This window comes from Oncorhynchus clarkii, unplaced genomic scaffold, assembly GCF_045791955.1.
Source record: "Oncorhynchus clarkii lewisi isolate Uvic-CL-2024 unplaced genomic scaffold, UVic_Ocla_1.0 unplaced_contig_9910_pilon_pilon, whole genome shotgun sequence".
Lineage (NCBI taxonomy): Eukaryota > Metazoa > Chordata > Actinopteri > Salmoniformes > Salmonidae > Oncorhynchus > Oncorhynchus clarkii.
In genome coordinates, this window is record NW_027258028.1 from 112,501 (window position 1) to 130,726 (window position 18,226).

At 42.9% G+C, this 18,226-nt stretch overlaps 1 protein-coding gene across 1 annotated transcript in view; it reads right to left on the reverse strand.

Annotated features, from left to right (window-relative positions):
• The window catches only part of LOC139394573 (kelch-like protein 5), a 43,011-nt gene extending 29,229 nt beyond the window's left edge, over positions 1 to 13,782 (reverse strand). Inside the window, exons 1-2 of the mRNA XM_071142670.1 lie at positions 13,175 to 13,782; positions 5,997 to 6,185 (exon numbers count right to left, since the gene is read on the reverse strand). Of these exons, the coding sequence (XP_070998771.1) occupies positions 5,997 to 6,185; positions 13,175 to 13,782 (797 nt within the window). The remainder of the gene's footprint in view (positions 1 to 5,996; positions 6,186 to 13,174) is intronic.
• Positions 13,783 to 18,226: the final 4,444 nt, after the last annotated feature.

Consider the following 18,226-nt stretch of genomic DNA (forward strand, 5'->3'; position numbering starts at 1 on the left):
GGAATGAGATGCACCCTTCACAATAAAAGGTTATAAACCACTGATGGAATGAGATGCACCCTTCACAATAAAAGGTTATAAACCACTGATGGAATGAGATGCACCCTTCACAATAAAAGGTTATAAACCACTGATGGAACGAGATGCACCCTTCACAATAAAAGGTTATAAACCACTGATGGAATGAGATGCACCCTTCACAATAAAAGGTTATAAAACACTGACGGAATGAGATGCACCCTTCACAATAAAAGGTTATAAAACACTGACGGAATGAGATGTACCCTTCACAATAAAAGGTTATAAAACACTGACGGAATGAGATGTACCCTTCACAATAAAAGGTTATAAAACACTGACGGAATGAGATGTACCCTTCACAATAAAAGGTTATAAAACACTGACGGAATGAGATGTGCCCTTCACAATAAAAGGTTATAAAACACTGACGGAATGAGATGCACCCTTCACAATAAAAGGTTATAAAACACTGATGGAATGAGATATAACCTTTTATTGTGAAGTGTACATCTCATTCCGTCAGTGTTTTATAACCTTTTATTGTGAAGTGTACAAAATACTGATGGAATGAGATGCACCCTTCACAATAAAAGGTTATAAACCACTGATGGAATGAGATGCACCCTTCACAATAAAAGGTTATAAACCACTGATGGAATGAGATGCACCCTTCACAATAAAAGGTTATAAACCACTGATGGAACGAGATGCACCCTTCACAATAAAAGGTTATAAAACACTGACGGAATGAGATGTACCCTTCACAATAAAAGGTTATAAAACACTGACGGAATGAGATGTACCCTTCACAATAAAAGGTTATAAAACACTGACGGAATGAGATGTACCCTTCACAATAAAAGGTTATAAAACACTGATGGAATGAGATATAACCTTTTATTGTGAAGTGTACATCTCATTCCGTCAGTGTTTTATAACCTTTTATTGTGAAGTGTACAAAATACTGATGGAATGAGATGCACCCTTCACAATAAAAGGTTATAAACCACTGATGGAATGAGATGCACCCTTCACAATAAAAGGTTATAAAACACTGATGGAACGAGATGCACCCTTCACAATAAAAGGTTATAAAACACTGACGGAATGAGATGTACCCTTCACAATAAAAGGTTATAAAACCAAACATTTATTTCTAGAGGGTCTCCATTTAAAAAAATAAATGTTTTTAAATTAATAATTTCTTAGTTTTTTTAATTCGTTGTTTTTGGTCAACACATCAAATAACTTTTTTCAAACTAAAATCAATCAATCAATAATCAATTCCTTCAATCAATCTATTCATAAAAAGTATCTGTGCGAATCAGATCCATGTACAGGACCAGTCAAAAGTTTGGACACAACTACTCATTCAAGAGTTTTTCTTTATTTTCTACTTTCCACAATCACCCGACCCGACCAACTGAGATGGTGTGGGATGAGTTGGACCGCAGAGTGAAGGAAAAGCAGCCAACAAGTGCTCAGCATATGTGGGAACTCCTTCAAGACTGTTGGAAAAAGCATTCCAGGTGAAGCTGGTTGAGAGAATGCCAAGAGTGTGCAAAGCTGTCATCAAGGCAAAGGGTGGCTACTTTGAAGAATGTCAAATATATTTTAATTTCTCTAACATTTTTTGGGTTACTACATGACTCCATGTGTGTTATTTCATAGTTTTGATGTCTTCCCTATTATTCTACAATGTAGAAAATAGTAAAAATAAAGAAAAACCCTTGAATGAGTAGGTGTGTCCACACTTGACCGGTACTGTGTCTCCTGACCCCTCCTGTCTCAGCCTCCAGTATTTATGCTGCAGTAGTTTATGTGTCGGGGGGCTAGGGTCAGTTTGTTATATCTGGAGTACTTCTCCTGTCCTATTCGGTGTCCTGTGTGAATCTAAGGTGTGTCCAAACTTTTGACTGGTTTTGTGTGTGTGCAAATATATATATATAACTGTATGTCCTTCAGAAGAAAGGAGGAGAGAGAGAGACAGAGACAGAGAGACAGAAAGGGACTAAATCTGAAATGAGGAAATGGAAGGAGAAATTACAGTTATGTTCCGTAGTACCAATATAGGGCATCTGTCATCTATAGTTCCCCTTTACAATGAGATGCATTATGGGGGAAAAGAGGCCTGGTGTGTCTGGGTGTGACAGTGTCCCCGACTAAAACAAATCTTGGTCGACCGAGAGTCTTCTGTATTTTTCAATATAGTGAGACATCTTCTGTGTTTTAATAGAAAAATACAAAAATCACATTTCCATAAGTATTCAGACCCTTTTACTGTTGATGCACCTTTGGCAGTGATTACAGCCTCGAGTCTTCTTGGGTATGACGCTACAAGCTTGATACACCTGTATTTGAGGAGTTTCTCCCATTCTTCTCTGCAGATCCTCTCAAGCTCTGTCGGGTTGGATTTCCTCTCTCTCTACTAACCAGTTGAAAATATGCGTTGGTACTTAAAGAATATGATGTCGTCTGAGATATTATTACTGATGACAGGACGACGTAAACTGTATCTTGGAAAGTCTACACATTCTAGTTATCAGATTCATATGGAATTGTTGTGCAATTTAAATATGAAACTATTTGTGAAAAGATTCAACGTAATTTTAGCTTCTAAATGCGAGAATTGTTTCTAAATTTCTAGGTCAATTCTGTTCACTCCGTGGCCCCGCCCAAGTGAACAGACATTGGTTGTAAACTATGAAACACACCCTTCTCTCCCCACTACATAAGTCCCTATTAACGAAATTAACATTTGTGTTCCCGGGGAACTAAGCCAACTTCAGCGTGAGCTTCAAGTATGGCAACTTGGTATGAACTTTGAACTCTTATTCACTAAAGAAGTGATACCTCCTAGCCGTTGAGTTAGCAGCAGCAGCTGTAAACGTGGACTAGGAAAGGACGGACAAAGTGTCTCTTCTACCAAACATACGACGGTACTACAACGCATCCGTTCTACCAGACATTCTTCAAAAGGACAGGAAGATCTCTGTTGGCCAACACGGCCTTCCATCTACGACAAACCTATTGAAGCAGCGCTCAGAGTAAATATTTCTTGCATTTTCCCTTTTTTCCAAAATGGGCGGTTATTTAGAATGCATAAGATTCTGTATTTACGATAACACAGCTTCACGAGGTCCAATCAGAGACCAAATTCCTTTTGTTCCTTAGTCTTCCTGCTCTTTCACTCAAACCCAACCCCCTTTCTTTGTGTAACCAGCCGTCATATCTGTTCCGTCCACTAGGGACGTTTTCTTTTATGACATCATTAGTAATCAATGTATGACCCATCCTGTGTATGTGTAATTCTGTGTGACTGTTTAGGTATTTAGTAAATAAATAATGAAACCAAATGTTGTATTGCTGATTCAACTTGTTAGCCAGGGTTCATGAAGAAAACCAAGAATTTACAACTTTCAGATGAGACTGAATAAGGTGATGATTAAATAGACTGTTATTGATGTAAAATATTACTAGGTCTTTAAGAGTTTATTCGGAAGATAACAGCTCTATAAACATTATTTTGTGGTGCCCCGACTTTCTATTTAATTACATGATTAGTTCAATCAGGTAATATTAATTACAGAGAAATGATTTTATAGAATATAAAATATGTCTTATCACTTCATCCGCCATAGCAAAGACACGGCACTTGGTTTCATCAGACCAGAGAAAATTTTTTCTCATCGTCTGAGAGTCTTCAGGTGCCTTTTGGTAAACTCCAAGTGGGCTGTCATGTGTCTTTTACTGAGGAGTGGCTTCCGTCTGGCCATTCTACCATAAAGGCCTGATTGGTGGAGTGCTGCAGAGATGGGAGAATTTTCCAGAAGGACATCCATCTCCACAGAGGAACTCTAGATCTCTGTCAGAATGACCATTGGGTTCTTGGTCACCTCCCTGACCAAGGCTTTTCTCCCCCTGATTGGTCAGTTTGGCCGGGTGGCCAGATCTTAGAAGAGTTTTAGTGGTTCCAAACTTGTTCCATTTCAGAATGATGGAGGCCACTGTGTTCTTGGGGACCTTCAATGGCGCAGACATTTGTTGGTACCCTTCCCCAGATCTGTGCATCAACACAATCCTGTCTCGAGGCTCTACAGACAGTTCCTTCCACCTTGGGTTTTCTGCTCTGACGTGCACTGTCAACTGTGGGACCTTATATAGACAGATGTGTGCCTTTCCAAAATCATGTCCAAATCAATTAAAATTTACCACATCAATTTATAGAAACATCTCAAGGATGATTCATGGAAACAGGATGCACCTGAGCTCAATTTAGAGGCTCTCTAGCAAAGGGTCTGAATAGTTATGTAAATAAGGTATTTCTGATTTTTTAATTTTTAATACATTTGCACACAAAAAAAGCTTTGTCATTATGGGGTACTGTGATGTCATTATGGGGGTACTGTGATGTCATTATGGGGGTATTGTGATGTCATTATGGGGTATTGTGATGTCATTATGGGGTACTGTGTGTAGATCAATGAGGCAGTGTATTAATTTAAATATATTTTAGAATGTATGTAACATTAAAATGTGGAAACAGTCGAGAGGGGTGGGGGTCTGAGTCCTTTCCCGAAGACACTGTAAAATCAAAACAGGGGGCGTGTTCACTGGAGGTAAAAGCTGTCAAATCAAAACAGGGGGCGTGTTCACTGGAGGTACAAGCTGTCAAATCAAAACAGGGGGCGTGTTCACTGGAGGTAAAAGCTGTCAAATCAAAACAGGGGGCGTGTTCACTGGAGGTAAAAGCTGTCAAATCAAAACAGGGGGCGTGTTCACTGGAGGTAGAAGCTGTCAAATCAAAACAGGGGGCGTGTTCACTGGAGGTAAAAGGGGGAAGTCAGATGTATAATGAATAAATGTGAATAGTTAAAAATAGAAGATAAAGCTGTGTGTTCCAAACAGGTGCTGATTACAAATGTCATTTATATATATATATAATTATATATTTATACGTGTGTGTGTGTGTGTGTGTGTGTGTGTGTGTGTGTGTGTGTGTGTGTGTGTGTGTGTACAGTTTTAGTCAGAAGTTTACATACACCTTAGCCAAATACATTTCAAAACTCAGTTTTTCACAATTCCTGACATTTAATCTTAGTAGAAATTCCCTGTCTTAGGTCAGTTAGGATCACCACTTTATTTAAAGAATGTAAAATGTCAGAATAATAGTAGAGAGAATGATTTATTTCAGCTTTTATTTCTTTCATCACATTCCCAGTGGGTCAGAAGTTTACATACACTCAATTAGTATTTGGTAGCTTTGCCTTTAAATTGTATAACTTGGGTCAAATGTTTCTGGTAGCCTTCCACAAGCTTCCCACAATAAGTTGGGTGAATTTTGGCCCATTCCTCCTGACAGAGCTGGTGTAACTGAGTCAGGTTTGTAGGCCTCCTTTCTTGCACATGCTTTTTCAGTTCTTCCCATACATTTTCAATAGGATTGAGGTCAGGGCTTTGTGATGGCCACTCCAATACCTTGACTTTGTTGTCCTTAAGCCATTTTGCCACAACTTTGGAAGTATGCTTGGGGTCATTGTCCATTTGGAACACCCATTTGCAACCAAGCTTTAACTTCCTTACTGATGTCTTGAGATGGTGCTTCAATATATCCACATCATTTTCCTTCCTCGTGATGCCATCTATTTTGTGAAGTGCACCAGCCCCTCCTGCAGCAAAGCACCCCCCACAACATGATGCTGCCACCCCTATGCTTCACGGCTGGGATGGTGTTCTTCGGCTTGCAGCCTCCCCCTTTTTCCTACAAGCATAACGATGATCATTGTGGCCAAACAGTTCTATTTTTGTTTCATGCACAAAGTAGGTGTCCTGACCGACTTGCCAAAACTATAGTTTGTTAACAAGACATTTGTGGAGTGGTTGGAAAAACGAGTTTTAAATGACTCCAACCTAAGAGTATGTAAACTTCCCACTTCAACTGTGTGCGTGTGTGTGTGTGTGTGTGTGTGTGTTACCTGTGAGCAGGTATCCTCCTGTCCCCTGCCACCAGAGTGACGTCACACAGCTGCTTGGTTCGGAGGTAGGTCTCCATCCTGCTGAAGGTCAGGTCTGCGTGTGTGTGAGCCGTGTACACACACTCGTCGGGGGACGCACACGGTTCCATCGACACACATGAGGACAGCGTTGCGCTGCTGTTGGAAGTCCTACACACACACACACACACTTTCAAGATAGTGTTTTAATTTAATTGTCAAGACCATAGCATGACACACACTGCAATTTAGTCTGCAATTTAGTCTGCTGGCTCCTGAGATAATTGAGACATGGATTGTGTAGGAGTGCCATTCAGAGGGTGAATGGGTCAGACTAAAGATTTAAGTGCCTTTGAACGGGGGTATGGTAGTAGGTGCCAGGCGCACCGGTTTGAGTGTGTCAAGAACTGCAACGCTGCTGGGTTGGGACAATCCTGAATGAATCGTGAATAATGATGAGTGAGAAAGTTAGATGCACAAATGTCATACCCCCAAGACATGCTAACCTCTCACCATTACAATAACAGGGGAGGGGTTAGCATTTTATATCATAGCCCCAAGACATGCTAACCTCTCACCATTACAATAACAGGGGAGGTTAGCATTTTATATCATAGCCCCAAGACATGCTAACCTCTCACCATTACAATAACAGGGGAGGGGTTAGCATGTTATATCATAGCCCCAAGACATGCTAACCTCTCACCATTACAATAACAGGGGAGGTTAGCATTTTATATCATAGCCCCAAGACATGCTAACCTCTCACCATTACAATAACAGGGGAGGGGTTAGCATGTTATATCATACCACCAAGACATGCTAACCTCTCACCATTACAATAACAGGGGAGGGGTTTGCATTTTATATCATAGCCCCAAGACATGCTAACCTCTCACCATTACAATAACAGGGGAGGTTAGCATTTTATATCATAGCCCCAAGACACGCTAACCTCTCACCATTACAATAACAGGAGAGGTTAGCATTTTATAACCTCTCACCATTACAATAACAGGGGAGGTTAGCATTTTATAACCTCTCACCATTACAATAACAGGGGAGGTTAGCATTTTATAACCTCTCACCATTACAATAACAGGGGAGGGTAGCATTTTATAACCTCTCACCATTACAATAACAGGGGAGGTTAGCATTTTATAACCTCTCACCATTACAATAACAGGGGAGGTTAGCATTTGTTGGTGGGGTTGTGATATTTATGCCTATAACTTTCTCACATATTATTTACGACTCATTGAGGATTATCCGTAATCATTGTAGCATTCACATTAAAACGTAGAAACATATTCTATTTTTTTTATTAACAATAAAAGTGACTCTAAAATAACACAATACATTATTTACCGTTAATTTCTATCGGGCTCAAAATAATCAGAAACACAACCAAAACAAACAGCAAATGAATCCAACAAGTTGTAGTCACATGTAGTCATAATGTGCTATGAATATGGGGACCAAATACTTAAGTGAATTTGTCCCAATACTTTTGCTTCCCTAAAATCTGGGGGGGGGGACGACAATATACACAAAGTGCTGTAATTTCTAATATGGATGAAAATACCCTGAAATTAGTGCTGAACGATTAACCGAAATGTCTGTTGTTTTTTTAAACAACCAATTGACCAACGTAGGTTAAATTATTCATATTCTAATTCGTTCTTTTTTTTTTCCATGAGCTTTGATTTGCAGTTTCTGTACAGAAAATCCGATCAAGCCTGAACTGTAACATTGTGGTATGGGACTTGTAGTTTTCAACAGGCCAATGTTCTATGTAGTTTAGTGCAAAACAACTCGGTAATTAACTACAATAACTAGAATCCATTGTTGCGCCCGCTTAAAACGTGTCCGGTCAAACACGAAGACTTAGTGAAGTGTGTTTGTAGCGCACGATTGCATTTATTTTGAGACATTGTAAAAAAAAAAGATGTGACCTTGTCATTCAAGACAGGATAAATATATATCGTTTCAGGTGATAAAGTAACTAAACAAAACATATTTTATTATCTTCAACTTCTTTCTCTAACTTATAGAGAGACGGTGTCCATTGCCTCATTGCTCTCCAGAGAGACGGTGTCAAACTAGCTTGCACTGACGAGCAGCTAGCTAAAAGCTAGGCTAGGTTGAAAATAACACTAGCTAGCTAAAAGCTAGGCTAGGTTGAAAATAACACTAGCTAGCTAAAAGCTAGGCTAGGTTGAAAATAACACTAGCTAGCTAAAAGCTAGGCTAGGTTGAAAATACCACTGTAGCTAGCTAAAAGCTAGGCTAGGTTGAAATGTGTATTATGTATCATTACTTAAAAATAGTATACACTTATAGGAATGGGTCATTGTTTCCAAGTTTGCTAGCTAGCCAGTACTAAACGCCATATATTATTTACATCTTCTGTGGTTTGGTAACTTCCTGTTCTTCCAATGACTCTGGGTTTGAAAAGATTAATAGTTGGTATTCAGCAGTCATAAAAGTATTTATTATTTACCTTTGAAGAACTACTAAAATTGGGATATTGTCAGCTCTTTTTTTTCCCCCTCTCTCTCTTTTTTTAACCTTTATTTAACTAGGCAAGTCAGTTAAGAACAAATTCTTATTTTCAATGACGGCCTAGGAACAGTGGGTTAACTGGCTTTTCAGGGGCAGAACGACAGATGTCTACCTTGTCAGCTCGGGGGTTACTAGTCCAACAGGCTACCCTGCCGCCATCTCTTATAGCAGGGGTGTCAAAGTCAAATGGACGGAGGGCCAAATAAAAAAATCAGCTACAAGACGAGGGCCGGACTGTTCGAATGTTCATTGAAAAATTTTTAAATGACGCATATAGTCTAGTGAACCTAATTGAACCTACTGAAAACCTAACAAATATATTACAATATGATCAGATAAATAAAGCAATATTTTCTTATGGCTCTGTCAGTAATCTTTAATTTTCAACAGACACAAAAGACAAATTTCCTTTATATAAATATCCCCATAACATGAACATTAAATGAAAGAAACCGGTATTCAAGGCACCATCAGTAGACTATATTTTCTATTTTAGCAAAAGTGGGCTAAATTTACTTCAAAGAAAAAACAATAATAGCAATTTTCTATCATCCACTCAACTGAAATATTTTTAAAATATAATTGGATTGAAATACAAAAAAATAAAGTGCAAAAATCTATTAATCAAAAACAACACTTTGTTTAAGGAGAAGTAACATGCAGTGAAAACAAATATTAAATTTTAACTTTTAAACTTGAACTGAGTAAAAACTCTAAATATGTGATTGCACAGTAATGTTCACTTGTTTGAGGTTGAGGGTGATACTTGGTGGTGTCCCATCTTTTCCACAAGTTCATCAATGTTCGGGGTAAGGCTCTGAGCTGAAGAAATCCTCAGAATTGAGTGGAGGTGTTCAGCAGTAAGTCGACTTCTGTGTGATGTTTTGTTCAGGTTCATCAAAGAAAACAGTTGTTCACACAGGTATGTGCTGCCAAACATAGACAACGTTTGAGCAGCCTGGATGCGCAGCTGGGGCATTGTGCCGGGGAGGAAACGGGCGAACTCCGCAGCACCCACTGCCGCATATTTTGCCCTCAGTGCATCATTGCATTGGAGGTCAATCAACTCCATTTGGATGTTTGGTGGTGAGCTTTCCACGTCAACAGCAAATGGGTTACCGAGCAGTTCCAACCTGCTTTTTTGTGCTTCAAAGTCAGCAAATCGGCGTCGAAAGTCAGCGGCAAGCATACCTATTTTATCAGCCAACTGTGTGCTCGGGAACGCACTGGTAGAGAGCTTCTCTTTCATGGTCTGGCAGCTGGGAAAGTGGCTCAAATTTTCTTTCCGCATCTGCGTCTCCCACAGAGTCAGTTTGGTTTTAAATGCCTTCACTGTACTGTACATATCAGAGATGACACGATCCCGACCCTGCAGCTGCAAGTTTATTGCATTCAGATGACTCGTAATGTCACACAGAAAAGCCATTTCACACAGAAACATTTCGTCTCGGAGTTGTGTTGTGTCTTTCCCTTTGCTGTCCAAGAACAGACAAATCTCCTCACGAAGCTCGAAACATCTTTGAAGCACCTTTCCCTGGCTTAGCCATCGCACCTCTGTGTGATAAGGCAAATCACCATGCTCCGTTTCTAACTCCGTCAGAAATGCCTTGAACTGGCGGTGATTCAAACCTTTGGCTCTGATAAAGTTAACTGTGCGCGTGATGATGCTCATTACATGCTCCATTTTCAAGGCTTTACCGCACAACGCTTCCTGGTGTATGATACAATGATAAGCTGTCAGCTCACCTGTCGCGTTTTCCTCTTGCATCTTTTCCCGTATCTTCGCCACCAGTCCGCTCCTGTGTCCACACATCGCAGGTGCTCCGTCGGTTGTCAAACCCACGAGTTTTTCCCAAGGCAGCTCCATCTCATTTACACATCTTGACACCTCTTCATACAAATCATGCCCCGTAGTTGTGCCATGCATAGGACGTAAAGCCAAAAACTCCTCTGTCACGCTTAGGTTGGAGTCCACTCCGCGGATGAAAATTGACAACTGGGCAATGTCGGAAATGTCGGTGCTCTCATCCACAGCCAAGGAATATGCAATAAAATCTTTTCCCTTTTTCACAAGCTGCTCTTTTAGATTGATGGACAACTGGTCTACTCTCTCGGCAATGGTGTTTCTGCTCAGACTCACATTTAAAAAGAGTTGCCTTTTTTCTGGGCAAACTTCGTCACAAACTTTAATCATGCAGTTTTTGATGAAATCCCCCTCCGTAAATGGCCGGGCTGATTTAGCGATCTCTTCTGCCAAAATAAAACTGGCCTTGACAGCAGCCTGGCCTTGTGATTTGGCTTTTTTGAACAGAGCCTGTCGAGATTTGAGGCCTCGTTTTAATTCCTCTGCCTTTTGTAGCCTTTGTTCCATGTCCATATTCTTGTTTTTGTCCGCGTGTTTCGTTTCATAATGTCGTCTCAGATTATACTCTTTCAGTACCGCCACACTTTCTCCACACAGAAGACACACAGGTTTTCCAGCTACCTTCGTGAACATATACTCCGACTCCCACCTTGTTTGAAACCCCCGGTTCTCAGTATCCACCTTCCGTTTTGCCATTTTTGATGGGTATCTGAAAGTTAATTTTACTGTGATGCTGACGACTGCTGTGCCAATAAATATTGAAATGAAGCAGCCTACTGCTCGGTGCGTCACCTTTGCATTGTGGGAAATGTAGTATTGGTGCGTGTAAAAGATCTGCGGGCTGCCGGCTTGCTGCGGGCCGGTTCTAATAATAAATCAAGATCATCCCAGGGGCCGTAAAAAACCTTCTTGCGGGCCGGATGTGGCCCGCGGGCCTTGACTCTGACATATGTGTCTTATAGAGATGACATTATTTATTTTATTAAAATGGTTAAGAAGTGATCAGCAGTACTGGGCAGTCACTACCATCATGGGGAAATGTATTCATTGTTTAATTCAGTGTTGATACAGAATTCATCCCCACATAGGCCTAATAAATAAATGATTGAAACTGAAAACCGTGATTAATTTTTGATTAATTGAACAGAAACCAAATCAACCTCAAAAAACACAAAATCGCTAAACACCACCTCGAATTAAAAGCTGACAGTCTGGACTGTATCCTCATAGTCATTGTATCATTTCCAATCCAAAGTCCTGGAGTACAGAGACAAAACAACAACACAAATAGTCACGGTCCCAATACTTTTGGAGCTCACTGTAAATTGCACAAGAATTATACATTTGTATAGACCCACAGCGAGCCTCCTATATACGGTAGACCCACAGCGAGCCTCCTATATACGGTAGACCCACAGCGAGCCTCCTATATACGGTAGACCCACAGCGGGCTTCCTATATACGGTAGACCCACAGCGAGCCTCCTATATACGGTAGACCCACAGCGAGCCTCCTATATACGGTAGACCCACAGCGAGCCTCCTATATACGGTAGACCCACAGCGAGCCTCCTATATACGGTAGACCCACAGCGAGCCTCCTATATACGGTAGACCCACAGCGAGCCTCCTATATACACGGTAGACCCACAGCGAGCCTCCTATATACACGGTAGACCCACAGCGAGCCACCTATATACACGGTAGACCCACAGCGAGCCTCCTATATACGGTAGACCCACAGCGAGCCTCCTATATACGGTAGACCCACAGCGAGCCTCCTATATACGGTAGACCCACAGCGAGCCTCCTATATACGGTAGACCCACAGCGAGCCTCCTATATACGGTAGACCCACAGCGAGCCTCCTATATACGGTAGACCCACAGCGAGCCTCCTATATACGGTAGACCCACAGCGAGCCTCCTATATACGGTAGACCCACAGCGAGCCTCCTATATACCGTAGACCCACAGCGAGCCTCCTATATACCGTAGACCCACAGCGAGCCTCCTATATACCGTAGACCCACAGCGGGCCTCCTATATACACGGTAGACCCACAGCGAGCCTCCTATATACGGTAGACCCACAGCGAGCCTCCTATATACCGTAGACCCACAGCGAGCCTCCTATATACGGTAGACCCACAGCGAGCCTCCTATATACGGTAGACCCACAGCGAGCCTCCTATATACGGTAGACCCACAGCGAGCCTCCTATATACGGTAGACCCACAGCGAGCCTCCTATATACGGTAGACCCACAGCGAGCTTCCTATATACGGTAGACCCACAGCGGGCCTCCTATATACGGTAGACCCACAGCGGGCCTCCTATATACGGTAGACCCACAGCGGGCCTCCTATATACGGTAGACCCACAGCGGGCCTCCTATATACGGTAGACCCACAGCGAGCCTCCTATATACGGTAGACCCACAGCGAGCGTCCTATATACGGTAGACCCACAGCGAGCCTCCTATATACGGTACACATACAGCGAGCGTCCTATATACGGTAGACCCACAGCGGGCATCATATGTTGAATGCTGCTTGCTATACAAAGTTGACCATTCAGTAAAAATCTATAGAGAATTTAACTTTGTACAAAAAGTAGGCTACCTAACAGACAGTAGGCAGGCTAACAGAAAGCTAACCGAAAGTTAGCTGAGACACAGACCTACGTTAAAGCACCGAGAGGGGACAACAAGCTAAACTCATTCTCCTCATACCTGCAGGAGATGGAGGCAGTGTCGTCGTGGTTATTATTACTCTCGGTTCCGGTCAGTCCCGTCTCCTCTTCAGCCACGGGAACAGACGCCTCCGGTACCGCCGGCTGGAGGAGCGATGAGCCGTCCGCGAGGCGCTCTGTGTCTGTTACCGGCCGAGAGTGAGAAACAGACAACCGGGTGACCCACTCCGGTTGGCTGAAGGACCGCGGACAAGAGGAATGTCCAGCTGCCGCGGCTGCAAACGCTGTTACCGGGAGATTATCAGTGGGACTCCCAACATAATTATCCGTAAACTTGCTGTTATTGGCGTTGCATGAACTATTACCACTACAACTACCGTTACCGCTAGTTCCAACTGCTACTATGCAGTTATTTCCTGTACCGGTGCCGTTAACGGTTCCGTTACTGGTAGAACAGACACTAACAGAGGGGCTCTGGTACTCTCCGGGGCTGGCCCCTGCTCCTCTCCCGGTAAAGAAGTCTCCTGGCGGGGGGTTGTGGGGCGGGGGAACAGCCGGGTGACCGAACCACCTCCATCGGCTCCGGAGGATCTGCTTCACATCGAAGTCTTTCCGCAGAGAAGAGGAGCCGGAGCCGCTGGTTGACATTCAGGCTCTGGAGAAATGTCCCGGAGCTCGTACCTAGTTACCGTCGCTTACTGTACTACAGCTCTCTATGAAACCCCACGGTTACAACTGAGGAAGAGAGGCTTGAGGAGGAGAAGAGGGAGAGAGAGAACGGAGGAAGAAGAGAGAGAGAGAGAGAGAGAGACAGCACTCCGTTCTGGTGTAGGAGTTGTATTTTCTCCTCTCCCTCCTATGCTGGTGCTCACCGACAACACGCACACACCCTCTCTCTCTCTCTCCACGTTGCAACGGCACAACGGAGCTCGTAATTGGACCACTATCTCTGTGTGTATAAAATGACCACCTCCACACACACACACAGTCCTTCATCCATACGAAAGGGAATTTATTCTGTCAAACGCTTTATGCACAAACCAGGCAACATTTACACACATGGGAAATATAATATCCTGGTGGTATAGGACACTAAGGTGTGTGTGTGTGTGTGTGTGTGTTAGGCATTATTCTCTCATCTAATGAATTAGAGAGCAATGAGGAGATGGACACTGTCTCTCTCATCTAATGAATTAGAGAGCAATGAGGCGATGGACACTGTCTGTCTCATCTAATGAATTAGAGAGCAACGAGGAGATGGACTCTGTCTCATCTAATGAATTAGAGAGCAATGAGGAGATGGACACTGTCTCATCTAATGAATTAGAGAGCAATGAGGAGCTGGACACTGTCTCTCTCATCTAATGAACTGGACCCTACAGAGGGACCCTACAGAGGGACCAAAGGAACCCTAAAGTGTCTCCTTAGAACCAACTGAGAAGAATTCTGTCTGTTCCTCATCTCATCTCCTCTCTTCCCTGTCACCTCTCCTCTCTCCATCTCCATCTGCATTGCAGCATTCCCAGAGATTGTTAATGGCTGAGTGGATCCCCGAGGACCAATCATCTTGGCCATGTTCTGTTACAATCTCCACCCGGCACAGCCAGAAGAGGACTGGCCCACCCCTCATAGCCTGGTTCCTCTCTAGGTTTCTAATCTCCACCAGGCACAGCCAGAAGAGGACTGGACCACCCCTCATAGCCTGGTTCCTCTCTAGGTTACTTCATTGGTTTTGGCCTTTCTAGGGAGTTTTTCCTAGCCACTGTGCTTCTACACCTGCATTGCTTGCTGTTTGGGGTTTTAGGCTGGGTTTCTGTACAGCACTTTGAGACATCTGCTGATGTAAGAAGGGCTATATAAATACATTTGATTGATTGATTACATCCCTTCTCTTCTCATTTCTTCCCCGAGGACCCATCCCATTTCTTCCCCGAGGACCCATCCCATTTCTTCCCCGAGGACCCATCCCATTTCTTCCCAGCTCTCCGGGCTCCGCACCGCAGGGCAACAACCATCCAGTCACCTTCCTGACTAACCCAATGGACACACCCTACATACAGACAGACCTCTGCTACAGTAGGATATAGACACACCTAGCAGAATGTAGTCTGCATACAGACCTCTCTACTACAGTAGGATATAGACACACCTAGCAGAATGTAGTCTACATACAGGCCTCTCTACTACAGTAGGATATAGACACACCTAGCAGAATGTAGTCTGCATACAGACCTCTCTACTACAGTAGGATATAGACACACCTAGCAGAATGTAGTCTACATACAGACCTCTACTACAGTAGGATATAGACACACCTAGCAGAATGTAGTCTACATACAGACCTCTACTACAGTAGGATATAGACACACCTAGCAGAATGTAGTCTACATACAGACATCTCTACTACAGTAGGATATAGACACACCTAGCAGAATGTAGTCTACATACAGACCTCTGCTACAGTAGGATATAGACACACCTAGCAGAATGTAGTCTACATACAGACCTCTACTACAGTAGGATATAGACACACCTAGCAGAATGTAGTCTACATACAGACCTCTGCTACAGTAGGATATAGACACACCTAGCAGAATGTAGTCTACATACAGACCTCTACTACAGTAGGATATAGACACACCTAGCAGAATGTAGTCTACATACAGACCTCTGCTACAGTAGGATATAGACACACCTAGCAGAATGTAGTCTACATACAGACCTCTACTACAGTAGGATATAGACACCTAGCAGAATGTAGTCTACATACAGACCTCTGCTACAGTAGGATATAGACACACCTAGCAGAATGTAGTCTACATACAGACCTCTACTACAGTAGGATATAGACACACCTAGCAGAATGTAGTCTACATACAGACCTCTACTACAGTAGGATATAGACACACCTAGCAGAATGTAGTCTACATACAGACCTCTACTACAGTAGGATATAGACACACCTAGCAGAATGTAGTCTACATACAGACCTCTACTACAGTAGGATATAGACACACCTAGCAGAATGTAGTCTACATACAGACCTCTCTACTACAGTAGGATATAGACACACCTAGCAGAATGTAGTCTACATACAGACCTCTACTACAGTAGGATATAGACACACCTAGCAGAATGTAGTCTACATACAGACCTCTCTACTACAGTAGGATATAGACACACCTAGCAGAATGTAGTCTACATACAGACCTCTACTACAGTGGGATATAGACACACCTAGCAGAATGTAGTCTACATACAGACCTCTCTACTACAGTAGGATATAGACACACCTAGCAGAATGTAGTCTACATACAGACCTCTCTACTACAGTAGGATATAGACACACCTAGCAGAATGTAGTCTACATACAGACCTCTCTACTACAGTAGGATATAGACACACCTAGCAGAATGTAGTCTACATACAGACCTCTACTACAGTGGGATATAGACACACCTAGCAGAATGTAGTCTACATACAGACATCTCTACTACAGTAGGATATAGACACACCTAGCAGAATGTAGTCTACATACAGACCTCTACTACAGTAGGATATAGACACACCTAGCAGAATGTAGTCTACATACAGACCTCTACTACAGTAGGATATAGACACACCTAGCAGAATGTAGTCTACATACAGACCTCTCTACTACAGTAGGATATAGACACACCTAGCAGAATGTAGTCTACATACAGACCTCTGCTACAGTAGGATATAGACACACCTAGCAGAATGTAGTCTACATACAGACCTCTGCTACAGTAGGATATAGACACACCTAGCAGAATGTAGTCTACATACAGACCTCTCTACTACAGTAGGATATAGACACACCTAGCAGAATGTAGTCTACATACAGACCTCTCTACTACAGTAGGGTATAGACACACCTAGCAGAATGTAGTCTACATACAGACCTCTCTACTACAGTAGGATATAGACACACCTAGCAGAATGTAGTCTACATACAGACCTCTCTACTACAGTAGGATATAGACACACTGTCTAATGCAGTCTATATACAGACCTCTACTACAGTAGGATATAGACACACTGTCTAATGCAGTCTATATACAGACCTCTACTACAGTAGGATATAGACACACTGTCTAATGCTGTCTCTAATAGAAATATATACATAGGATCAATGCAGAGCTGTGCAGCTCAGAGACAAAACAATAAGCTGGAGAGAACACACACACACTCTACAACCACACACACACACTCTACAACCACACACACACACTCTACAACCACACACACACACACACTCTACAACCACACACACACACACACACTCTACAACCACACACACACACACACTCTACAACCACACACACTCTACAACAGGCCTGGGCAACTCCAGTCCTCGGGGGCCTGAGTGGTGTCATCGTTTTGCCCCAGATAACACACCTGACTCCAATAATCACCTCATCCTGATCTTCAGTTTGGATGCAATGTGATTAATCAGCTGTTTTTGCTGGTGAAAAGTGACCAACCAAATCAGGCCCTCGAGGACTGGAGTTGCCCACCCCTGATTTACAACCACACACTCTACAACCACACACACACACACACACTACAACCACACACTCTACAACCACACACACACACACACACACTACAACCACACACTCTACAACCACACACACACACACACTACAACCACACACTCTACAACCACACACACACACTCTACAACCACACACACACACACACACACACTACAACCACACTCTACAACCACACACACACTCTACAACCACACACACACTCTACAACCACACACACACACTCTACAACCACACACACACACACTCTACAACCACACACACGCGCTCTACAACCACACACACACACTCTACAACCACACACTCTACAACCACACACACACACACTCTACAACCACACACACACTCTACAACCACACACACACACGCTCTACAACCACACACACACACACTCTACAACCACACACACACACACACTCTACAACCACACACACACACACACTCTACAACCACACACACACACACTCTACAACCACACACACACACACTCTACAACCACACACACACACACT